The sequence below is a fragment of the Brassica napus genome, chromosome C9 (genome assembly GCF_020379485.1).
Source record: "Brassica napus cultivar Da-Ae chromosome C9, Da-Ae, whole genome shotgun sequence".
Classification (NCBI taxonomy): domain Eukaryota; kingdom Viridiplantae; phylum Streptophyta; class Magnoliopsida; order Brassicales; family Brassicaceae; genus Brassica; species Brassica napus.
The window spans coordinates 37,166,233-37,192,792 of NC_063452.1; the positions used below are offsets into that span (position 1 = coordinate 37,166,233).

The window sequence follows — 26,560 nt, forward strand, 5'->3', positions numbered from 1 at the left end:
TCCCCGTCACGAAAAAAACTAATTGCAATTTGTATGTTAGTAAAAGAAATAGAAAAGATTAAGTTTTCAAATAAGAATCTGACGTTGGACTCCCCACGCAGCGATTTGGATTTGGTACTTTTCTTCCCCTCTAAGATGTTGCCTTTCAGTTTTCTTTTTACTTTTAAACTTTAATGATTTGACGACCTTGCTTAAGTTGTGCACAAAAAAAAAAGGACGACCTTGCTTAAGCAACTACTTACACAGATAAAAAGTTTCAATTCTTTATAACGTAATGTTCTAAGTTGATGGATGAGATGTTAATATGGTTCAAATTGTTAGAAATTTGAAATATCAATTCATGGTTTGATAATTGAACTGAAGATTGTAATGGTGAGTTAAATGTTATTAGATAGGTATACGAAGTGTTAAACACTAAACGGCTATGATCCAATGAACTGTGGAGAAGACATTTTAAAGATACTCGACGATACTAAACGGATATGATCCAATGAAGTGTAGGAGCTGTGTAACACGATTGTAATGGTTTCCTTGTAAGATACTAGTGGATAAAAACTGTCATTTTTGTGCCTCTAAATCCTAAAATTCGTTGTTGCTAGCGGCTGGGGTGCCATTCCTGCTCATTCTGGTATGATTCTCTCCCATCTTACTTTGTTGTGTCTTGTTCCGGTTTTTTGACATACATCTGTTCCAAATGCTGCAAAATTCGAAAGGAATCGCTCCAATACCTGTAGATGAAAATAAACATGCAAATGCAATATACGCTTCTAAATGTATTCACTACAAGAAAACACGTCAGTTGCAAGGGAAAACTGCATCGCAATTCCGTTGCAAATCGCTTATTGCGAGGGTTTTGCGAGAAACCACGTTCCCTCGCAAATCGCTCGTCGCAAATGAAAATCACTCGCAAAACGCTCGCAAATTTGCGACGGAAATAAATTCCTTGCAAATTTGCGACGGAATGATATTCCTCGCAAATTTGCTACGGAACTGATTTCCTCGCAAAAATTTGCGACGGTTTAGTTGTTCCTCGCAATTTTGCAATTAACAGTTCGTCGCAATTTTGCAAGGGTTTTATTCCGTCGCAAAATTGCGAGGCTTGTTCCGTCGCAAATTTGCAAGTCATTTGCGATTAATTAATTTTTTTCCTGCAGAATTTGAAATTTTATAAATTATTACACATTTATAAAATTCTGAAGAGATTTAAATAGTTAGCAAAAATATTACTAAAATAGAAAGAAATTCAAGAGTCATTACACAAACACATACAAAAAAGTTTCAAGTCATTAGAAAGTGATAGAAAACAAACTAAATAGCATCAGATTCATCATCATCACCAGAAGCAGAAGACACGTCTTCAGACTGGAGAATGTCGGCCACGGTAGAGTCTTTGCTAGCGAGATGACGAACGATCTTGTACAGCTTTGAAATTTCATTTCCCTGGCTCTCAATCTTTTGAGCTTGGTCATAGATGATCTTCTCCAAAGATTGGTCTCTAGTACTGCTAGAAGGAAACGAAGCAGGAACAGATCGTAAAGATGTATTTAGAGAACCCACTCCATACAGTCGTCCCTTTTTGCGGGGAGCGAACTGCATAAAAAATCAAAGAATGATCAATATCAAAGAAGACTTTTAAAAATTTGAGATTGAAAGCAGTAATAAATTACCTCACAATAGATCTTGCTCTTTTCCATTGGAGAGAGGCCACTAGAACCAGTGCTCTCGGGATCATCACTAGCAGCCTTAGATAATTCCTGAAATTTAGATGTCACATCGTTGTAGAGCTGCTCAGATTTGCCATCAACAAAAGAACCATCCGGGTTTCGTTTAGTGATCTCGAGAACCCCAAGCAAGTCTGGAATAGAACATCCAGTTTGCTCAGCCTACAATTTAAAAGATCAAGTTAAACCTTAAAAATGAGATCACAACTTAGATAAAATAGGCAATTTCAGAACACAACTTAAATTAACTAAGATAAGAAAAACAAGAACTTACAATCACTCGTGCACGGGCCCTGAAGGAAGTCTGACCTGAACGATGCTTAGACGGTCCATGTCCATCAGGGTCAGAGTAACGAGCTGCCCGACTGTTACAACTCCGGACTTCAGATTCTGGATCTAACCAATAAGCAACAAGACCAGCCCAAACATTTGGGTCAAACCACAAAGGCATAGCTGCATCGCCTTTTTTCCGCCAGTTACTCTTCCACCGACTAACTTGGCGAGTCAACTGGAGTTTCAATTTAGCCTCGAAAGAGTTGCGAACGAGGGATGTTATACCGGAATCCCAATGATACATTTACTGACACAACAAAAAGGCAAATTAATATACATTCATGAACATAAAATTAATCTTTTACAAATTTTAAAATTCAAGAAAATTAAATGAATTACCGCAAAGGATTCAAACCAACGTCTCACAACATCCCCGGGGGTTTGCTTCCAATTAGCATGCGGTTCTTTGAAATCTCTTTCAAAGATTTGACGGACCGATGCAGCAACGCTTACATCGTCATCAAACCTATCACAGGAAATTCAAGGCAATTGAGAGAACTAAATTATAAGAATATGAAAATATTATAAATGGTTTCAATGAATTAAAATTAAAAAACTTACCAAAGCGTATTTGGAGGGCGATCTGGATGGAGGTGAGGAAGACGATCATGTCCAGGACTAGCCAAAATCATATTGATTGCCGCTAAATCTGCCGCCGGGTCTGGGGCGGGAGCTGCAGGAGCTGGGGCGGGAGCTGCAGGAGCTGGGGCGGGAGCTGGAGGAGCTGGGGCGGGAGCTGGAGGGGAAGCTTGCGTCTGGCTATTAGGAACAGTCAAACTCTCGGCCATCTAGGAACTAGAAGAACTACCCGGATTGGTATGACGGGATGAACTTTTCGTACTACCAGAAGTCTTCTTACCACCAGAAGTCTTCTTACCACCAGAAGATAGATAGCGGCTATAATCATTTCCTGACATCTGCCAAGAAATTAACCAAACCTAAATAGTTAAAACCCTAACCAAACACAGAATCATCACAAATCGATAACCTAAACTGATAATCAAAACCTAAACTGATAATTAAACTTAAACATAGACCAAAATTTGTAACCTTTCAAAAGGGACAGAGAATCATTTCCTGACATCTGCCAAGAAATTAACCAAACCTAAATAGTTAAAACCCTAACCAAACACAGAATCATCACTAATCGATAACCTAAACTGATAATCAAAACCTAAACTGATAATTAAACTTAAATATAGACCAAAATTTGTAACCTTTAAAAAGGGACAGAGCCGGTTCGAGATAATGACGGTGGAAGTCCGGCGAGTATGACGGCGGATGAGGACGACCGTGAGGAGAGAGATCCGGCGAGAGACGGGTTGAGAGAAGGAGATCCGGCAAGGAGACCTAGATCGAAGTGGATCGGCGAGGAGAGAGTGGAGAGAATGAAATCCGGCGAGACTGAGACATCGGAGAGGAGAGGCACAGAGAGAGAGACACGGCGGTGAGGAGAGGGGGAGACTCCGCCAAGACTGAGGCGTGGGCTGCGAAAGGAGAGGCACAGAGAGAGAGATACGGTGGTGAGGAGAGGGGGAGACTCCGGCAAGACTGAGGCGTGGGCTGCGAAAGGAGAGGCACAGAGAGAGAGATACGGCGGAGAGGAGAGGCGGGAGAGTCCGGCGAGACTGAGGCGAGGGCTGCGAAAGGAGAGGCACAGAGAGAGAGATACGGCGGAGAGGAGAGGCGGGAGAGTCCGGCGAGACTGAGGCGTGGGCTGCGAAAGGAGAGGCACAGAGAGAGAGATACGGCGGAGAGGAGAGGCGGGAGAGTCCGGCGAGACTTGACAGGAGACGTCAGGCTGCGGGGAGAAAGAGACCGGGGAGGATACGCAGAGAGGAGGGACGATTTAGAATTTTTTTTTTCTTTGACGGCAGAGAGTAATGGAGCAGAAAGGTTAACTGTCTTTATATATTAACCTAATATTCGACGCCAATCCCTTGCAAATCCCTTGCAAATTTGCGAGCGAATTGCAACGGCTGTGTTTTAGGGATTCGTTTAGGGTTTTGGCTAGTGGTTCGAAGAGTTGCGACGGAATTGCGAGGATGACCATGCAAATCCGTCGCAAATTTGAGAGGGAGTTGCGAGGAAATCTTGCAATTTCGTCGCAATTTCGTCGCAATTCCATCGCATCTTGTTATATTTTTTTTTTTAAAAAAAATTCAAATACAAGACAATAGAGCATAAATGTGAAATTTTGTCTAATCGGATTCATTTTCAGATACATTTTCATTGTCTCTATTTTCAGCCTCATCATTTGTGATGTCATCTTCGTCAGTTTCAGCATCAAACTCGTCTTCTTCTGAAACAGACCCTTCGGTGGAATCATCAACAATGACTTCTGTTTCTTGGTTATCTGGATCGATGTGTAAAATATTCTCAGTCGATTCGGTTGGGACAGACATTTCAGCAACTCTTTCGGCCTGCATAGCGACATCGGCAATTTCTCTGACGATTATACACCCTCGCGGATTCACTTTAATCACTGATAACCACCTTTCACGCCTTTCTCTAATCCTTGGATATGGAAGAAAACATACTTGATCTGCTTGTGATGCAAGGCAATATGGTTCGAATTTTGCATAACGTCTATTTGCATTGACATCAATGACCCCAAGGTTATTTTTCCGGACCCCTCGGCCACTCGTTGGATCATACCAATCACACTTAAATAATACGCATTTTAAGTTGATGCTTCCCGGGTAAGTGACTTCTATGATCTGTTGCAATACACCGTAGAAGTCAGTTTCACCTTGGAGTTGGATTCCAAAATTTGCGGTTGATCTCTTCGAACCGTGTGTATACGTATGAAAAGTGTATCCACGAGTGAAGTACATTGGAGCAGTAGTGATCTTAGCAACCGGTTTGTCAACAAATTCATACAACCATCGCGGAATTGGTTTGTCATGACATCCATTTTTCACCTGCTCAAAATATATAAATATTAAAATAAGTCATTTTAATTTTAAAAGTCTAAAGATTGTATGTACATAGTATTCTAACCACCCAGGATAATCTCGTTCGTTCAAGTGCTCATAATCCTTTTCTTCTAAATTAGGATAGTGTTCTCGAATTTGTAAGTTGAATATGCTGCATCTAAGAATTGTTATTTGTTAGGCATATATGTAAATATAAAACCAAAGTAATCAATACAATTTATATATGTTCAATTTGTATGAGTACTATACCTTTCAAATTCCTGCAAGTAGTCAATGTTTCGCATAATATAAATGTGAGCCGCATGAGCATGTGCATGATCTTCCCACCAAACTTCTCTCACTTTGCCAGCAAGTCTTCCAATCTGACAAAATATGTCAGGAACGTCTGTAACAAGATATGAAGGCGCAACTCCTCCGTCGTCGTATCGTCTAGGAGCGGTCTTCTTCGTTCTAACGGTTGGGCTAAAGTAGTAGGATGTAAAGTGTGATGTTTCCACCGTCAAACTTCCTGCAACTATCGAACCCTCGACTTTGGCCAGATTTTTGGCAAACTTTTTTAGATATCCCATGAATCTCTCAAATACATACATCCATCGGAATTGCACAAGGCCCCCAAGAGCTGCTTCAAGAGGTAGATGAATCATGAGATGTTCCATTACGTCAAAAAAAGATGGAGTGAAGATTTTTTCCAAATTGCAAAGTAAAACCGGAATATCCTTGGCTAACAACTCGATCCCATCCTCAGTCAATGTCCGAGTGCATAAATCCCTAAAAAATGCTCCAACTCCTACAAATTCATCATCAAACAAAAATATTATTTCAATTACCAAAGACAATAAATTTATATTTAATTTTAAAAGTCACTTTTATTAAATTTTAAAAGTCACTTTTATTACCGGATATTGCTTCATGAACATGTTTCGGTAATAGCTCCGTCATTGCGAACGGTAGGAGCCGCTGCATGAAAACGTGACAGTCGTGACTCTTCATACCAGAAATTTTTTTTCCTTGCTCGATGCATCTTGAGAATTTTGACACATATCCATCTGGAAACTTTACATCAGAATTTACCCAGTCAAACAACTTTTGCTTTGCCACCCCAGACAATCTAAAATTCGGAACTGGTAATTTTCCTTCTCTTGTCACATGCAGCTCTGGTCTTGCACATAACTCTGGCAAATCCAACCTCGATTTCAAATTTTCTTTACTCTTTCCCTTCACATCCAAAAGAGTGTTCATGATATTCTCAAAAACATTCTTCTCTATGTACATCACATCAAGGTTGTGCCTTAAGAGATGATCCTTCCAATATGGAAGCTCCCAAAATATGCTCTTCTTATGCCAATTATGAGATGCCGTATACCCATCTGGCATGTTAGGTGGAGTGTGCCAATTTCCTCCAACTTTACATGTCTCCTTAGCACCGTAATAATCAATCTGCTCTAACAAAGATGCTCCTGGTTGCATTACTGGGGGAGGAACATGCACTACCTTGTTTTTCCTAAACAATTTCTTGTTCTTACGATATGTATGATGCGGCGGAAGAAACCTACGGTGACAATCAAACCAACATGACTTCCTCCCATTTTTCAGCTGAAAAGCATCTGTCCTATCCATACAATGTGGACATGATAATCTTTCTTGTGTGGTCCAACCCGATAACATTCCATATGCGGGGAAGTCACTAATGGTCCACATAAGCACTGCACGCATATTAAAGTTCTGTTGCTGCGAGTAATCCCATGTCTGCACGCCATGATGCCACAACATCTTCAGCTCATGGATCAAAGGTTGCGAAAAAACATCAAGTGCTCGCTTTGGATGTTTTGGACCAGGCACTAGAATACTCAAGAACAAAAATTCTCTTTGCATGCACATCTCCGGAGGGAGGTTGTATGGCGTCAAGATGACAGGCCATAAAGAGTATTGTCTTCCAGACATACCAAATGGACTAAATCCATCCGTGCATAAGCCAAGATAAACGTTCCTAAACTCACTCGCAAAGTCGGAATATACGGTTTGAAAGTGTTTCCATGCCTTCGCATCTGAGGGATGTGTAATCTCGCCATCTTTCACCGAATGTTGGGCATGCCATCTCATCGACGCGACTGTCCTTTCTGAGTGGTACAAACGCTTCAATCTATCTGTGATGGGTAAGTACCACATACGTTTGTACGGCACAGGATTCCTTCATGTGGTTTCTTGATATCTTGGCTTTTGAAAAAATCGACATTCCGTCAGTTTTTCATCATCTTTCCAGTAAATCATGCAGTTGTCAATGCATACATTAATCATTTCAGATGGTAGACCAAGACCGGCAACTAGCTTCTGAATTTCATAGAAATTATCAGCAGCAAGATTACCTTCTGGTAAATACTCATTAATGAGTTGAGCCCACGAATCCATGCACTTCTCATTTAGATTATGATCACTTTTAATAGTCATCATCCTAGATGCTAGTGATAATCTAGAAAGCCCTTCTCTACATCCTTCGTAGATGGGTTCATTGGCAGCGTCTAACATATTATAAAATCGTTGTGCGTCTATGTTAGGTTCTTCCCTACTACTATCAGGAATAGCAGCTTCATGCAATGCCTCTGTAACCATATCATGATACCTATTTCCCTGTTGCTCATACCCATCCCCCGCATTGTTTCCAAACATATTTTGCTCATACCCATCTCCCGCATTATTTCCAAACATATTTTGCTCATACCCATCACCCGCATTATTTCCAACATATTTGGCTCACGAGGAACATAATCTGCATTATAATTTGGCAGTTCAAATCCCTGACCCGTACTACTACTTGATGCACCTTCCCCATGCAAAAACCATATGTAGTAATTTGGTCTAAATCCTCTATTATATAAATGCCTCTTCACAGTATCTATTTCTAAATATGGCTCGTTCTTGCATTTTCTACAGGGACAAAAGATTTTACCATGCTACCTTGCGAATGGTTGATTAGTTGCCTGTTGTAAAAATCCTCGTAGTCCAGCACGATACTCTTTCGTTACTTCACCAGTCTCCGGATCCTTATGATTGTACATCCATGCCCGTAGCGCGTATATTTCATGTCCGGACGCCATTTTTCTCTCAACTTTTTATTTTTTTCTTACTCACAACACACGGCAAATATATTTATCTCAACTTTTTTTTCTTTTTTCTTTCGTTTTTTTCTTTTTCTTTCGTTTTTTTCTTTTTTCTTTCGTTTTTTTTCCAATGGTCGCTCACTTCTCACAGATGCTATATATAGACATCTGAAAAATATTTGCAAGACACTTGCAAGGGAGTTGCGACGGAAATTGCAACGGAATTGCGATGCCTTTCCCCTTTGCAAGGGATTAGCGAGAGAGATTTGTCCCTTGCAAATATTAGTTACACTTAGAAAAAACGTGTATCACCAACTTATACGTTTTTTTTTCGAAATTAGTTACACGAAACAAAAAACGTGTTCACCAATCTATCTGTTTTTTTGCGACGGAATTGCAACGAACATATATGGTATTGCAATTCTCACGCAAATTCCTTGCAAATTTGTAACGGACTTGCGACGATAGCTTCTATCGCAAATTTGCGACGGGTTTGCGTGAGTTTGCGGAAAAGTCTCGCAAATTGGTTGCAATTTTGCGAGGAAACTATTTTGATGCAAATTTGCGAGCGTTTTGCGAGGAAAATTATTTTCGTCGCAATGCCCTTGCGTCTCCGTTGCGAATTTGCGAGGAAAATTTTCCCTTGCAACAGGCGTGCTTTCTTGTAGTGATTATAAATGGACAAAAATAAGCTAAACAAGAAGCTAAAACCATTAAAAACATAAGACATTACAACCGGCAGAGACTGGCAGATAATTCAAAATCAATTTTGACAAATGCAAACCCCAAATACTCTCAGTGGAGCAGAGTAAAACATCCTCTTTAATCCCATAAGAAACATGGAACAAATCATAGATAAAAAAAATTCCCAAATGCAAACTGCAGAAACATACTGAATGTAAAGATGACAACACTGGAGGCATCAACACTTCAGAAGTCAGTGGAGACTGCCTACCTAGATGTAGTTTTCTCCAACATATTTGAGGTTGTCAATGCGCTGATTGAACAACTTATTAGCGTAGCTCTCTGCCTATCAGGAGAGGCGCTATGGATTCCTACGCAGACAATATCTTTGCTGATGAGACTTATTTAATCGAGATCTCCATGACGTTCCTATTCCCAAATATGAATATGTATTATGCAATAATCAAGAAAATCACATTGCCTAATACATGTAGATGATACTTAATATATCAAAATCTAGAAGGAGCAATGAGAGGCCAAGATGTGCAAAGGGTTTGGTTCAACTTGCATTAGACCAGAATTCCAATGGTTACTCAACCTTCCCAATGATTCAATTCACTCTTTTGCAGCTCTAACTAATCTTTCTGTTGAGAAATTTGAAAGAAGTCATACTTGGAGAAACGATTGACGATATGTATGAGATCTTACAACATAAGGAAGAGACCCTGTGTAGCTACATAGTGCTGGAGCAGGATTTATTACATATATCTGATATACCATGGATTTCACCCATTATTAGCCATGATATATAGGTGTTTTAAGATATATTTACTACGATATAGAGTCTAATTAGAGTGTTTACAGGTTCATGTACGTTCTGGAGAAATATGGTGATTCTGGAGCCTTTTGAGTGCAGAGCTGCACAGACGTGTCAGATGTCTAGCTATTGATGGAGACCTTTCCACCGTTATATTAAGCCCATCTTTTGACACAAGCTAGATATTTGAGTTAGGTTTCCAATGCCACCAGTTTGAGGTCAATCGGCATCCTGTAGCAGAAGTTATGACCGTTTTACTGAAGAGTGTTCAGTCTGCCTCGCGAGAGGAAGCTGTCGAGGAGATGAAGGACTGTCGATCGATAACAAAACATTGGTGTCGATCGACAGTGATGCCAGATAGTGGGCCAAGCATATTTCAAGACCGTTTGAAGCCCAAAAGCCACACCAAGTTACCAAAATACCCATTAACGACCAAAAACCCTATTTATGTATTTCTAAACCATTTTTTACGGCTACAAGCTTTCTATTATCATATTCTGTTGTTTTTCTCTTAGGTTTGGAGAGAAGATCAATTATCCTTCAGAGATTTATTGGAACTTCATTGGTTTTATCATTGATTTATTTATCTATTATATTATTAAGACTACGATTTGTGTTATTGCTTGCATGTCTGAGTAATTCATCTTGTTAGGTTTAGGGATTTCATGAGCTTAATGTCAAACTGATAATCAATTAGGATTGCTAGGTTATCTATAGATCTCTACACCAGGGTGATTTGTAATACTAGGATCTGGAATAGTTAGAATAGCACGACAATGTGACTAATTGTTTGAACCTAGAATCATAGGATAGTTGAGAGGCACGAAAGTGCAATCAATTAACGGAACCCGAACTCTGCTGGATTAGATACCTAGGCTCAGACGAGGAATATAGTTGAACTTAATCGATTAGGTCGTTAATGCTTGCCTGAGGAAGTATCGATCGACGCTCAGGCCATAGCATCGATCGAAACTCGCTCCAAGTCAATAAGCGACAGCTGAGACTGGACTTAGACATCTGATTAGCAATTGCATGCGAAAGCTGGATTGCTTACTTATTAAAATCGAGTTCTAGAATTAATCTATAAACCATTATCATCCTTGAATTGTAGTTTTGAATCTCTTGATTGATAAATCCCTAGGTCTAGCTATTTCTCCTAATTGCTTACAACCTCAATCAACCAATCGAACAAATACTTTGTTCACCTGACTTTCATTTATTTACTGCTTTATAAACTGTTTGCCTAGCTTAATCTTGATTTCTAGTCTTTTGTGTGCCCTACCTCTCTGTGGATCCGATCCCTAAATACTATAACTCGACCTCTTATTTGAGAGAGTATAAATCACTCCTTAGGGTAATTTGAGTGATATCAATATCCAGTCTGAAAAAGCCCAAAGCGCAATGGAGTGAACGGTGAAGCCCAGCAATTCCGGCCCAAAGAGATACCTCTTAGCTCGAGGTAGCGAGCTCTAAATGTACAGATAACGTCTAAAGACACAGTCATCTCGTGGTCAAACAGTTAGGAAACATGCCAAGATTTCCAGAGTTAGGCACGGCACATACGCCCTAGATACACATAGTAGTTGGGGAGAGCTGATCAGCATAAAAGGCAAAGCTAAGATCATTTACAAATATCTTTTGGGAGATTGACTTGCTTGAGAGATAGAGTTCTCTTTTTATTTTTCTTTGTGTATTTTGGATTCACTTTAAATAATAAATCAATCCAGTTCGTGCAAACTATCTTAGACATCTACTCATAGAGACCTTTCCAACCGTTTCCCTAAACCTTACTCTATCGTTATTAAGTTTCTGATTATGAGATTTAGCTGCCACAATTTTGCGCCATCTGTGGAGAGAGATAAAAAGCTATATCTAACTCAAGAGCCCGATCAAAGATCTGTCAGAATGAAATGGAACCCAACACAAAAAATTCATCCTCAAAAACGCATCCGCTCGATCTGACGAAGTCATTCCGACTCAGGAGAGTACCACCGCCACGGTAGAAACAATTAGCATTCATGTGACACCCCTGATTTGGCCTACGTAAAAGTTGATTTGACCAGCCATGCAACAATCAAACAAGAAAATGCACATCGGATCACTAGTAAGTTAAACCAAACTGAAGACGCTACAATGTGTACCTCAACGCTTAACCCGAAGTTCCCGGAATACCAGGTATCTTAGGCCATTCGCCTAAGTACACATATCCTATTAGGTACAATCCGAGGCTTTGCAACCCTACCGAGTAATATCCAATAGTTGGTTCATCGGGACAAGGACTAATATCATATTGAACGCGTACTTGAAAAAACAATCTTTATACAATATATTCTTATTCATTCAAAAGCATATTATACAAATGTTATAAATTAACCTCGAGGTTTTGGGTAATTGTGGGAACCAAAATTTGCACTGTCGATTTTAGTTAATGGAGGAAAGCTAAGATTCTCGACTTTTCTTGAGGATCCGGATTATCTGCAAAAACACATGAATAAAAAAAGATAACAAAATATCGATGGTAAATTGCACAGAGGCATTTTATTAAATAATATGAATTGAGTTACAAAGTTTCACTAAAAAGAGGATGAACATGAAATCTTTAAAAATGGAGAATCGCACAACAAAGCGGAAAAACATTTTAAGTATGGAAATCGCTAGTCTAGCCACCTAAGTTCTAAGTTCTCTTAAAGCCAACATGAATCACATAGTTCTAAATTTTAGGCCCTCAACGCTCCTTTCTTTAGATCTCCTTATATATGGCACCTAGGTCGGTCGTCCTTTCCTTTTCTACCCTCGGGCTCGAGTTTATCTCTTCGCAGAAATATTCCATCTTCATCGATCTTAATGAGTATCTTTCGAAACTCGACATTAATCTTCTTCTGCGAATATTAGATAGAACGTCATAGTGGTTTCAGGCTAATTCTCGTTTAAAATCGTAAGGGGGCCTTTACCGCGTTTTAGAACTTTTCGGGCCGTCTTTCGACTTAAGTGTTTTTACGATCCTTTCTGGAGAAATCACCTTCGGTACGACGTCGGTTCTATGGAATAGTGAAAGCGAATCATATAGTCGAGATAAATATGGTGTTAAGTTAACCGTTATCATTTTATACGATTGATTCTATTTAATTCGAGAAAGCAAGTCTTTGTTAATTTTATCGTAAAGTTTCAACAGTATTTCCAATCGAGAGGCGAAAAAAAAGACAATTTGGTAAATACCCAAAGGAGGAAGTTGGTCACCTGATGGCGAGTTGTATGGGACCGGCCCAGGTCGCCTGACGGCAATTTGGACGGGACCAGCCAAGGTCGCCTTATGGCAAGTTGGACGGGCTTGGCCCAGGTCGCCTGATGGCGAGTTGGACTGGACCGGCCCAGGTCGCATGAGGGAAAGTTGGACGGGACCGGCCCAGGTCGCCTAATGGCGAGTTGGACGGGACCGGCCCAGGTCGCCTGATTGCAAGTTGGTCGGGACAGGCCCAGGTCGCCTGATGGTGAGTTGAAAGAGCCGGCTCCTGGTCGGCTGCTGGCAACCTGGGCGGGCTAGCTCCTGATCGCTTTCTAGCAACAGTTGGGGTCAAAATCGGTTACGACGGAATCAATGTCAGAAATTTCCCAGGAAATGTCTTCTTTGAAAAAAGATAGATAAAATTTGAAAGGGAAGAAAAGTTGGAAAACCTAAATCGAGTTTCATATCAATTCCGGAAAGGGTTCATACGATTAGTCCTCGAGAAATTTTACTCTAGGCCTCGGAAAAACAGATCCCAAACAACAAAATAACTATAAGGCTCTATCGGCCAACTCGCCGAACGTACTGTCCAACTTGCCGAATGGGCGAGTTTGACCGAACACACTGTCCAACTCACTAAACGGGCGAGTTGGATCGAACAAAGACGTCCAACTCGCCCGTTCGGTAAATTGGACCGAAAAAGTAGTTTAACTCGCCCGTTCGGCGAGTTGAATCAATTAATCTGTCTTCATCCCCTCCTCGTAGCTCCTTGATAGACCATGGATTTACCTACTTTTGCCCATGGTTTATAAGTGTTTTAAATACTATTTATTATATTTTAGAGTCTATTTAGTATATTTATAGTATCAGGAGTGATTTGGAAGAAAGTGATGATTTTGGAGCATTTTTGAGATATTTGGAGAAAGCATCCGAGGTGACCATCGAGCACAACCATTAGTCGACATTGAAGATAAGTAATCCCATCGTAACATCGATCGACGGTGAAGCGTGCAGAAGCCCGTTTGGTCTAAGCCGACTTAAAGCCCAAGTCTTCACCAATTTACCATATTACCCCTGACAAGTTTTACCCTAATTATATAAGCTTGCCAACATGTTAGAGGCAAAGTATGCTTTCTTGTTTTACTATTTTCACAGCAAAAGGTTTTCTAGTATTTTTAGTAGATTAGAGAGAAGATCCAAAGAGATTTGTGATTGGAACTCCATTAATATCTATCTATTTATCTATGCAGTTTTTATACCTAATTGCTGTTATGAATTGCTTAGCCATGTCTGAGTAGTTCTCTTGTTAGGTTTAGGGTTTAAATAGGTTTTGAGGGATTAGCCCCAACTATAGATTGCTAAGTTGTGATATTCTTCATTAGAATTGTCATTAAAGCATGTTTCTAGTGTAGCTAGTTAGAACTTCATCTAGGAGTTTGAGGTAAAGATCATCACTTGTATCTCACCCTGAATCCATCTTAATTGAGCTAAAATTGCTAGAGTAAGGCTAGAGCAGATCTAGGAAGCTTAGTGAGCACATTCAACCCGCGCGTTAAAGCTTGGCCAAACGCGTCGATCGATATTCTAATCGAATAATTGGTCGACGGTTCAACAAGTGTATCGATCGATATTCCTATAGAAACATCGATCAACACTTATATCTGGTAAATAGACAAACCTAGAAAGCGAGAGCCTATCGGTTTGTTTATAAGTGTTGAGCTCTATAATATCATGCATACAACTTGTTAGGCATCTGTAGGATTATAATCCTGATTTCCTTAATAAAAACCCTAAGTCTAGCTATTTCCTTTTAAGCACCAAAACCTCAACCAATCAATTGAGCAAACACTTGCTTGATAAAAACTTCAATTTACATTTAAATAATTAAAACATCTTGCTTAACAAATCATATTAGATTTCTTAGGTTCTCTAGCTCCCTGTGAATTCGATCCCTAAGTACTACAACTCGACCTCTTATTTGAGAGAGTATAAATCACTCCTTAGGGTAATTTGAGTGGTATCAAATTTGGCGCCGTTGCCGGGGAGCTTTGATCGCCTATTCAATCTAATTTTTGTTAAGTTTCTGACACAAAAATGTTTTCTTGGATTTTCAGGTACATGCCCAGCAGTACTAGAAGCAACAAGGAAACTCAACTGCTATTCTCACCAGATCCTGCATGTTTGGAGCGTTCAATCCACAAAGAAGCGCACTCCTCATCGATCGACAATAACACCTGTTCGTCGCTCGATTTCGTTCAACCACCGTCGACCCAGGCACTAGACCCGTCGATCGATACTCGCTCACCACCGTCGACCGAAGACACTCATCTTCCATCGACCGACATCGTCCATCTGACATCGATCGATACTCCAGTCCGGACATCGACCGATACTGAACCGCGAGACATGGTTGCGACTTAGATACTTGTACGAGATGAGAGAGGAGACCTGCATGACCAGGAAGGTCATCTGCGTAATCCAGTAGGTCAGAGGATAAAGGCTTAGGGGGCTGCAATCCCTTAGTCTGATGCTAATGTTACATGAACTACTACCTATAGATGAGGCTGCGTGACCCAAAACTTTGGCTGACTACAACCGTCCAGATCAGTTCTACACCAACAGATCAGCCATTTGTCCTCCCACTATTCAGAGGGATTTCGAGTTGAAGGCGCAGTACTACACACTCGTGGGACAGATACCCTACCATGGATTATCTCATGAGCATCCTATGGACCATCTAGAGAGGTTCGAGGATCTGATATCTGCTATTAAGGTGAAGGGAGTCCCTGAGGATTATCTCTTATGCAAGCTCTTCAAGTTCTCACTTGCTGGAGAAACTTCGCATTGGCTTATGCAGTTACCACCAGGATCTCTCACATCCTGGTGCGACATCAAGAATGCATTCTTATGCAATTTCTTTGATGAAGCACATGCTGAAGACTTGAGGAGCAAGATTGCTACTTTCACTCAGGAGCCTGCATAATCATTCAGAGGCTCTTGGATCAGATTCAAGTCTTATCAGAGAGACTATCCACACCATGGATTCAATGAAGTACAACTTCTCAATACTTTTTACAAAGGCATCGCGGTGCAGTACCAGATGGCTCTTGATGCTTCCAGCAATGGGAACTTCAACACCAGGAATCCAGAGGAGGCACTGAAGGTCATTGAAAACCTATCATCTAGCAACAACACCAAGAACACTGATTTTGTGAGAAAAAAGTCTACCACCATCCTTGGGAATGATCAGATGGATGAGGTGAAGGCAAAGCTGGACAGTGTTCACAAGCTTCTCAGAAAGCAGGTCTGCTTGGTTGATGATGCAGAAGCTGTAGACACAGAGGGTAGAGCAGAGGAAGAAGAAGAGGTGAACTTCATTGGGGGAACTGGATTCCAAGGTTCTGGAAACCAGGGTGGAAACATAAACTCCTATGGAAATAGAGGTAATTTCAACCAGAGTTCGCAGTACCAGAAACCCTACAGCAACAACTACACCAACAATGGGAGTTATGGAAACTCCTACTACCAGAAGCCACGGCCTCCTACTCAAGAGAGCAAGATTGAAGAGATGCTTGATAGGGTTCTTGAGGTACAACAGCGCATGACAGTGGACATCAATGGGAAGATTGATTATGTCTACACCAAACTAAACACAAAGTTTTAAACTTTGAGCACTCATGTGAAGAAGCTGGAGATGCAGGTTGTTCAGACAGGAGAAGCTGTTAAGAGGCAGGAAGCCTTGACAAGAGGGGTAGGAGATGATGTGATGAAACACCACGTGAATGCCATCATTGGGGATGATTTCTTGCAAGTGGTGAAGGAAGAGAAGCTGCAAGAAGGAGATTTCGAAGTAGAAAGTCTGATGAGCTTCGGTGGATCGCACTGGTGTCGATCGGCGCCAGACCATGAACATCGATCGACGGTCCCCAATCCAAATCCATCGACAGGATCTCCAGAGCATCGATCGAGGACACCTATGGAGTCAACCGCATCTTGCAATGCCGTGAGGATTCTGACTCACGAGGAGTTCACAGAAAAACACCCACATCCGCCCAACCCTGATAACGTAAGAATCGCTCGACGTGCTGCCACCCCAATCGACCAAACAAACAGATGTCGATATCGATTGACAACCTCCAGTGCCCATCAATCGACGAGCACCTATTACGCACCGAGTACAGATGCCAAAAATAGATGTTGCACGTCTTAATGCACTCAGGCCCAAACCTAAACCTTCAGAAAACCCACCAGAGACCGTCATGATACCTTCAGATGATGGAGAAGATTCGATGGAAGTCGATAGGGTTCCTATGGGATGAACCCTAAGGAAAAGAAATGGAAAAGTGGAGAAGCATCTGAAGAGGGGGGCCAATGATAAGGAAAAGGAAAGTTTCCAAAAAAGAGTCTTCAGGATTCCTCTACATAAGCCATTCGAGGAGGCTTATTACACTCACATATTGTGGATGTTATTCAGAGAAACAAGGGAGAAAGAAGAAGACATCAAGAGAATGTTCTGTGAACCTAGAGAAAAGATGAGGTAGAGGGTTAAATTGAAGAAGAAGAGTGATCCTGGGCAATTTGCAATACCATACTTGTGTGACACAGGAGCCTCAGTCAGTATCCTACCTAGGGTTATAGCAGACCATCTTGGTCTGCAGATGGAGCCTTCCAACGAATTGTTCACTTTTGTGGATTGTTCTCTAAAAAATTCAGGAGGGATTGTGAGAGACCTAGAGGTGCAGATTGGTAATGCTCTAGTTCCAGTTGATTTCCATGTCCTGGACATTAAACTAAACTAGAACACTTCTCTATTGCTTGGGAGAGCCTTCTTGTCAACAGTGGGAGCAGTGTGCAACCTGCAATCTAATCAGTTGTGCTTGATGCTCATAGATCCTCATACCCACTACGACCCCATTCCAGTCAAGAAGACACATACGTCCTCCAGAAGAATCAATGATCCAGGAATCATTGCAGCTTGCCATTGTGGAGTGGAATACGAGACAGATTACTCGGCGTCGATTGAAACTCACACAGCAACATCGATCGACAGTGGCCATCAGAAATTGACCGACACACCACATAAAGAATCGGTCGATAGTATTCCAAACGATTGGGAAAACGACTACTACAACCCCACTATTGCCGCATATACCAGACAAAACATGCATACATAAGAGTATGATGAGGACTATGAGGAGGAACGAGCTACTGAGCACAAAGCCATCCTTGATGAGGAAGATACACTTCTACATCATTCCTCTTGGAAAAGGAATGCACCATCGATTGACACGACATGCTCACCATCGATCGATACTTGATATCACTCAAATTACCCTAAGGAGTGATTTATACTCTCTCAAATAAGAGGTCGAGTTGTAGTACTTAGAGATCGAATTCACAGGGAGCTAGGGAACCAATTAGATCTAATAGTTATATGATTAAGTTAGGCTAATAGTTTATAAAGTAGTAAATAAATAATGCAAAGCAGTAATAAAGCAGTAAACAAGTTGAAAAATACAATTGTTCAGCTTGGCAGGGAGTTGTTTGATGGAAGGATGGTTGCTAGATCTAGGGTTTCTATTCAGGTAATCAGGACTATAATGATATAGAGGCTAATTGTTGCTTGCAAGATATTATAGAAAATAATCTACCAGCTCTCGCATGTCTAGATTATCTATTACTAGATCTAAGATCTCAGCTCTCGCATGTTGATCTTTAGAAAGTGTCGATCGATTATTCTATAGGAATATCGATCGATACACCTTTCACAATATCGATCGATTAATCTATTGGATCATCGATCGATATCGTTTCTAGCAAGATTTACGATCGGATTGATTATGTGTTCACTAGGGTTCCTAAATCAACTCTCGTATGTTTCTAGCAATCCTAGCTCCATAGAATTCAGTTCAGAGAAAAGACCAAGCGATGGCATTGTGCCTAATGATTCTAAGATTAGGGTTCTAGTTCATGACTCTTGAACACAAACAGTAAGAACAATCCTATGATGAATATCACAACTTAGCAGTTATATATTTTGGGCTAATCCCTCATAACCTATCTGAGCCCTAAACCTAACAGGTGGGTCTATTCAGACATGAAGTTTGTCGCAGAAATCATGGATATAATAGATGAAATTGCAATAGATATAAAAACCAAAGACAATGGAGTTCCAGGAGGACACTGAAGGAGTTCATCCTTTCTCACCTAACTAAGAACAATGAATTAAAGAACGCTTAGATAGCGTAGCCGTCAACAATGGCTTATAAATAACATAAATAGGGTTTCTGGTCGTCTAAGGGTATTTTGGTAACTTGGTGTGGCTTCTGGGCTTCAAACGGTCTTGAAATATGCTTGGCCCACGTTCTGACATCACTGTCGATCGACACCAATGCTGTGTTATCGATCAACAGTCCTTTATCTCCTCGACAGCTTCCTCTCGCAAGGCATACTGACCACTCTTCAGTAAAACATGCATAACTTCTGCTACAGGATGCTGATTGACGTCAAACCGGTGGCATTCGAAATCTACCTCAAAGCTCTATCTTTTTCCAAGAGATGAGCTCAATCTAACGGTCGGAAGGTCTCCATATAGAGCTAGACATCTGACGCGTCTGTGCAGCTCCGTACTCAAAAGACTCAAAAAGACACTAAAATCACCACTTTCCTCCAAATCGTCCCTGAACCTGTAAAAACTCTAAATAGACTCTATATAGTAGTAATTAGTTATTAAATCACTTATATACCATGGCTAAAAGTGGATAAAATCCATGGTCTATCAACCCCCCCCCCCCCCCCCCAGACTTACCATTTTGCTTGTCCTCAAGCAAAACAAACGGGCAGTCTTTCTGAAAGAGGTTTGAAAATAGCAGGGACTCACATGATTTAAAACTTTGAATCATCACCTCTACAATATTGCAATCCACATCTAAGAAGTCATAATCACAAAAGCACATTATACCATATCCTAGCTTAGCAACCAAATTCATCTAGCCAACAACTTAGCAAATCCTGTCTGACATTCCCCTCTACCAACCTCATTTCTTAACATAAATAAAAGTGCAGGCTTTACCTTGAGAGTATCGATCCCAGGATGCAAGAATTTTCAAACAAGTATCTGGATTTGAAGGTAAAAGTTAGTTCCTATCTTTTTTCTCTACTAATTTCTCTCTTTAGTCAAAGTCTGCTTATATTGGTGGTTGCCACCAAGTCATGTTCACTTCTTTTTGACCTATATCCAAGAATTCATGTGAATCGAACCTTGATGATTGCCGCCACCAAGTCCCGTTCGAATTCTTTTTGTTGGAATCCTTATGAAGCAAGCCTTAATAGTTGTAGGCACCAAGTCCCGTTCGAATTTCTTTTTCTTTCTTTTTCGTTTTTTTTTTTGAAAATAAATATCTCTACCTATAAATCTATGGTCGAAATAGAGAGAGAAAATGTGATAAATCTACACAAGGCTTTACCTTCCAGACTTGTTTGAAGAATCCGATCCTATGTATACCAAGCCCCAAGACAAGCAGTTGTGTCAGGTTTAGTGTTGGAGATCAGCTTTGGTTCCTTCAAACAATCTCAGCAAGTGTGAATAGTTGACATGTTGATCCACTTTAGTATCTTTAGTACTATCTGCAATCAGTAAGTCTAGGATGGTGCTAAAAAGTGGTTAGATAACAAGCAAAAATCTAATAAGTTCATTATCCCCTTCTTGACTCACTAAAACTCTTTTGAAAACATTTTGATAAGACTCATGAACACACCAATATCAGTAAACATGCCTCCCAGACTTAAATTACACTGTCCCCAGTGTATATCTAGTTGGAGTTATGGTGAGAAATAATCATAAGTACATAATTTAACAAGTAAGAACGATGACCTGCTCAGTATCGATCGACACAATGAAGTGACAATCGATCGTTGTTGATGAAGTGATGTCGACTGATAGCGACGTGGTCTCATCGGTCGATAGCTAGAGCAATCATTCGACACAATGAAGAGACAATCGATCGATGGATATGAAGTGCTGTCGATCGATATCGAGCTTGTCTCATCGGTCGATGTGCTAAGAAATCGTCTACTCGGATCTGTTTTTTTTTTCTTCTAAATAGCTAACTAAAACACAATATTAGTAGAACCTCCCCCAGACTTAAACAACACTATCTCCAGTGTTATACAGTCTAAGATTGGTTGGGATATTAATCATAAGGACAATATTTAACAAGGAAAAAGGGTATACCTGACTTTGGTGTGAGTGCCGACCAACACAGTTAAGTGGAGGTCAATACTCTTGAGGCTCTGTCGATCGAAACAGTTAAGTAGCGTTCGATCGATGCTAGTGACGCTCTGTCGATCGATGTTGCGCAACCATCGTTGATCCTTATGCAAACTCGTCTTCCTTGGATCTTTTCCATTTACCTAACATAAATAAAACACTAAAAGTTAGTAATAGATAACCAATAAAACATAACTTTTTTTTTTCGATGAACAGTGTTCTGCTACAGCAACGCTGCTTTAGTAACTCTCGTTTTCTGCTACAGTGTCGATCGATTTGTTTGCTACAGTGTCGATCGATTTCCTTGCTACATTATCAATCGATGCTACAGTGCCTGCTACAGTTCGGTTGCTACAGTACCATCGTTACTGTTCATTCGTTATTTTTTTTTTTGACCTGCAATAAATAAAAACTTTAATCAGTAACAATCTAAACTAAACTGAAAGAAATTACCTAATAGTGTGTTGCCTCCCACTCAGCGCTTTGTTATAGTCATTTAGCTTGACTTTGGAGATCTGATTTAGTCCAGATGAGGATGAGAACTCGCTCCAAAACAAGTCTCAGTGTCTACTCTCTGAAGCTTTATCATTCTTGTGTGAAAGCCTCCTCCATAGACTCTTCTCCTTTGTCTATCATCTCAGCAAGAAGGAGTGCTCGAAGCTTTTCAAATGGATGTAAGCAACTGCAGCGCACTCATAGATTTCCTGAAACAATCTGAGAAGTGAGGGGTCAATGATACCTGAGGACCATCCTTGATCCTTTTTCTCTTCTTCCAATTCCTCCTCTTCTTTCCCCCAGACTTGTCTGATCGCGTGGTGGTATCTTCATCCCTAAGATTTCCACACACATTGAAATCCTTCTGCTCTGATACACGTCCACTGTCGATTGATGATGCAGTGGTAGTGTCGATCAATGGTGAAGTGTTAGTGTCGATCGATGGTATCTGGTCGGTGTCGACCGATGCTACTTCTGTTGGGCCCTTATCGACTTCATCTCTAAATCGCAACCCTCTCAGAGAAGCTTCTATGTGCTGATGATCATCCAATACCTCAATGTGAGAACTGAACTGCAAACTTCTATCATGTGGAATTGGAGATTCAGCTTCAAATACAACGCATGGAACCACAGTCTTCACAGTAGTTTCGTCTATCCAGATAGGTGGTCTCTGATGTTTAGGGACAGCAAGGTGTGAGGCCTTAGACATGTACATCCTTTCCTCAATCGGTTCCATCTCAATTATGCAACATGGCGGAACGTCTAGCAATGGGCATCGATCGATATTAGGTGGGTGGTGTCGATCGATAAGTGGTTGGCGGTGTCGATCGATGTTGGGTGGGTGTAGATCGATGATGTGGGGTGGTTGTCGATCGATCCCATCAGGTTGGTGTCGATCGATGCTAGACTTTGATGTTTCCAGATCACCTCTCGAAGTGTGCTGATCGTCATCAAGCTTCTTCTCCAAATTCTGATCCATATCTTCAAGCCATTCCTCTAGCTCTAAGAAGTATTCCATAGTAACTTCTCTACTCGAATCCAAATCTTCAAGCTTTTCTCCATCCTCCAACTCCAAGAACTCTTCTAGCTCCAAGGAATCTTCCATGGTGATCCCTTTTTCTACATCTAGGGAAGGAGAACAACTTGACACATCAGTGCTCTTATGGGTCGAGTCTACAATGTCCTGAGGACAACTCGATCATTCAAGAATTTCGAGTGGTATCGATCGATGACAAAAGTCTCTGTCGATCGCTGCTGAGTTGCTGTCGATCGTTTATGAGTTCGTACCGTCGATCTACGTTGACGTAGTGTCGTTGGTAGACGTTGAGATTGTGCTGTCAATCGATATCGAAGTCGTGCCGTCGGTCGACGTTGAGGTCGTGTCGTCGGTAGACGTTGAGGTCGTACCTTCAGTACCAGCTTCCTTTACTCTGCTCAAATCTCCAGACACATGTTGTTCATCACCCTCTACCACATATCTCCTCAGAGATTGCATCTCAATTTCTAGATTTGCTGTAGCATCATAGAGAAATTTGTTGAGGAAGGCATCTTTCATGTCATTACAGGTAGGGAGAGATCTTGGTGGTAGCTTCTTGAACCAGTGAGTTGCATCTCCAGCTAGGGTGTATGAGAAGAGTTTGCAGAAGTGGTAATCTTCAGGGACTTTATTGAAGATAAACCATACCAATTCCTCAAACATGTTGATGTGATCCATTTGTCGTTCGTGAGGAAAGCCATGAAAGGGACGCTGACGCATAAGCTGGATATATATAGGTTTCAGATCAAAGTCATCCCTCTCAGCAATGAGTATCTCTACCTTCTCTGCCTTCTCGCAAGTAATGTCGAGCGATGGCGTTGTGTTGCTGTCGGTCGATTTCTGGTTCACGTTGTTGATCGTTGTTTCTTGGAGGGTGTCGATCAATTCTTCCCTCGTAGACTTACGGATCGTGCATAAACCAGCAGGCTCCTTCTTTGAAGAACCCATAAATCCTCTCTTCATTATTGTTCCTGGTACTAAGATGTATGTGCCTGAAACAGAAGAAAAAATTTATCTGTTTTTTGTGAACAGTAGTAAAACCAAAACTAAATCTAACTAGACAAGATCTAATGGCGATCAAAGCTCCCCGGCAACGGCGCCAAATTTGGTATCACTCAAATTACCCTAAGTAGTGATTTATACTCTCTCAAATAAGAGGTCGAGTTGTACTACTTAGGGATCGAATTCACAGGGAGCTAGGGAACCAATTAGATCTAATAGTTATATGATTAAGCTAGGCAAATAGTTTATAAAGTAGTAAATAAATAATGCAAAGCAGTAATAAAACAGTAAACAAGTTGAACAATACAATTGTTCAGCTTGGCAGGGAGTTGTTTGATGGACGGATGGTTGCTAGATCTAAGGTTTCTATTCAGGTAATCAAGATTATAATGATATAGAGGCTAATTGTTGCTTGCAAGATATTATAGAACTCAAACAATAAAAATAATCTACCAGCTCTCGCATGTCTAGATTCTCTATTACTAGATCTAAGATCTCAGCTCTCGCATGTTGATCTGTAGAAAGTGTCGATCGATTATTCTATAGGAATATCGATCGATACACCTTTCACAATATCGATCGATACACCTTTCACAATATCGATCGATACACCTTTCACAATATCGATCGATTAATCTATTGGATCATCGATCAATATCGCTTCTAGCAAGCTTTACGATCGGATTGATTATGTGTTCACTTGGGTTCCTAAATCAACTCTCGTATGTTTCTAGCAATCCTAACTCAATAGAATTCAGTTCAGAGAAAAGACCAAGCGATGGCATTGTGCCTAATGATTCTAAGATCAGGGTTCTAGTTCATGACTCTAGAACACAAGCAGTAAGAACAATCCTATGATGAATATCACAACTTAGCGGTTCTATATTTTGGGCTAATCCCTCATAACCTATCTGAACCATAAACCTAACAGGTGGATCTATTCAGACATGAAGTTTGTCACATAAATCATGGATAAAATAGATGAAATTGCAATAGATATAAAAACCAAAGACAATGGAGTTCCAGGACGACTTAGAAGGAGTTCCTCCTTTCTCTCCTAACTAAGAACACTGAATTAAAGAAAGCTTAGATAGTGTAGCCGTCAACAATGGCTTATAAATAACATAAATAGGGTTTCTGTTCGTCCAAGTGTATTTTGGCAACTTGGTGTGGCTTCTGGGCTTCAAACGGACTTGAAATATGCTTGGCCAATGTTCTGGCGTCACTGTCGATCGACACCAATGCTGTGTTATCGATCGACAGTCCTTTATCTCCTCGACAGCTTCCTCTCGCAAGGCATACTGACCACTATACAGTAAAACATGCATAACTTATGCTACAGGATTCTGATTGACCTTAAACCGGTGGGATTGGAAAGCTAACTCAAAGATCTATCTTATGTCAAACGATAAGCGCAATCTAACGGTCGGAATGTCTCCATCCATAGCTAGACATCTGACGCGTCTGTGTAGCTCTGCACTCAAGAGACTCCAAAAGACACTAAAATCACCACTTTCCTCCAAATCGTCCATGAACCTGTAAACACTCTAAATAGACTCTATATAGTAGTAATTAGTTATTAAAACACTTATAGACCATGGCTAAAAGTGGGTAAAATCCATGGTCTATAAATACTCAACCTCATCAGAGAAACCAGAAACGAGCATCGACCGACATAACAAACTACTCATTGATCGACGCAAAAGTCGACCATGTGCGAGAGGGAGACTACTCGATTGGCAGTTGGGAAGATGATCACCATCACGAAATCTGTGCAGTAGAAACAGCAATGTATGAGCCAGGAGAAGATGAACTATATGAAGGTTTCACACATGAGGAACTTCTCAACATGCAAAGACGCGATGAAACAAATCAACATCGAGAATAAGCTGCTTGGGGAAAAAAATGTCTCAGCCATCCGATCGACAGAGCAAGGCGTCCATCGATCAACATCAATCCTTCAACATCGATCGAAGTTGCTCATACAACATCGATCGATATCCGCTCTAAACCAAAAACCATTGTAAGCGAAAAAGATAAATTTGATAACGAGTATCTAACTTCAGACAGCCAATGGAGTAGACAATTTGTTCGTACATCAACGCAACATTCCAGAATACCAACAGAAGGATACAAAAGAGTTCTATGACACAGCTGGTGGCATAGACAAAAGCTTCAAACAAAGGTCTCGCCATCCTACTCGACCATCGATCGACAGACGTCGAGAATTCGGCAGAAGGGCCTTTGATTTCTACGGTACCAGGAACTTTTATTGGGAAGAGAAAAATGAGTATGGAGTCTAAGAGATGATCAGGGATACGCCAGAGATCTAGAGGGACGCACCATTCGTGTTCACAACAGAGATATCAGAAACTTCTAGAAAGAGCTTCGCGAGATGAGCCAAGTTACATATGTCTTCCTGAACATGCTAGCTCATTCACACAGAACAAGCTGGTGCCAGAGATCTACACCAATGATGAGATCAATGAGATGTTCTATGGAGTCTGTGGAGCCCAAGAGAAGCATGAAGGTGGTTTCCAGATGAAGCTTGACGGTGTCTACCATCCACTGAATGATAGCATCGGTTGGTTAACTAGATGCATGGAAGAGATGAGGCAAGACATAGCCAGAATTCAGAAAGCAACCTACGCTTCTCGCCATGCATCGATCGATAGAAGGCATCATGCATCGATCGATAATCGCTTACCAACATCGATCGACCAACGCTTACCAGCATCGGTCGACAACAATCCACCACACTCACCTCCGATGAAGTCTCCACAAGATTTTCACACCAGAGAAGAGATAGATCAGTTGGTAGAAGAGATCTATAGAGCTCTGGACACTACAGAAGAGAGGCTTGATGGGAGATGTGATGACATCTATTTCCCAATGGATTTTAGAATTAGGGCTTTGACTTCCAAGATTGAAGATATGCAAGAGGAA

General features: G+C 40.9%; 1 protein-coding gene and 1 long non-coding RNA gene across 2 annotated transcripts; both read right to left on the bottom strand.

Moving 5' to 3' along the window:
* Nucleotides 1-1,667: 1,667 nt before the first annotated feature.
* Nucleotides 1,668-5,489, bottom strand: LOC111207976. Its single transcript, XR_007328691.1, has 4 exons — nt 2,616-5,489; nt 2,394-2,520; nt 1,996-2,301; nt 1,668-1,883 (listed from the first exon to the last, which is right to left on the bottom strand). It is a non-coding gene; the product is annotated as an uncharacterized LOC111207976 (long non-coding RNA).
* Nucleotides 5,490-5,549: 60 nt separating this feature from the next.
* On the bottom strand, nt 5,550-7,696 carry LOC106362771. Its single transcript, XM_048767965.1, has 5 exons — nt 7,225-7,696; nt 6,065-7,137; nt 5,890-5,950; nt 5,701-5,780; nt 5,550-5,612 (listed from the first exon to the last, which is right to left on the bottom strand). The coding sequence occupies exons 1-5, from the start codon at nt 7,694-7,696 to the stop codon at nt 5,550-5,552; spliced, it is 1,749 nt and encodes a 582-aa protein (XP_048623922.1).
* Nucleotides 7,697-26,560: the final 18,864 nt, after the last annotated feature.

Excerpts from the sequence above, each read along its gene's own strand:
- LOC106362771 (XM_048767965.1), bottom strand. The coding sequence starts at position 7,696 with ATGTTTGGAAATAATGCGGGAGATGGGTATGAGCAAAATATGTTTGGA. Across the intron at positions 7,138-7,224 it reads TGATGAAAAACTGACGGAAT|ATAGATTGAAGCGTTTGTAC; the intron begins GTCGATTTTTTC and ends TACCCATCACAG. Across the intron at positions 5,613-5,700 it reads TGTTAGCCAAGGATATTCCG|CTCTTGGGGGCCTTGTGCAA; the intron begins GTTTTACTTTGC and ends CTCTTGAAGCAG.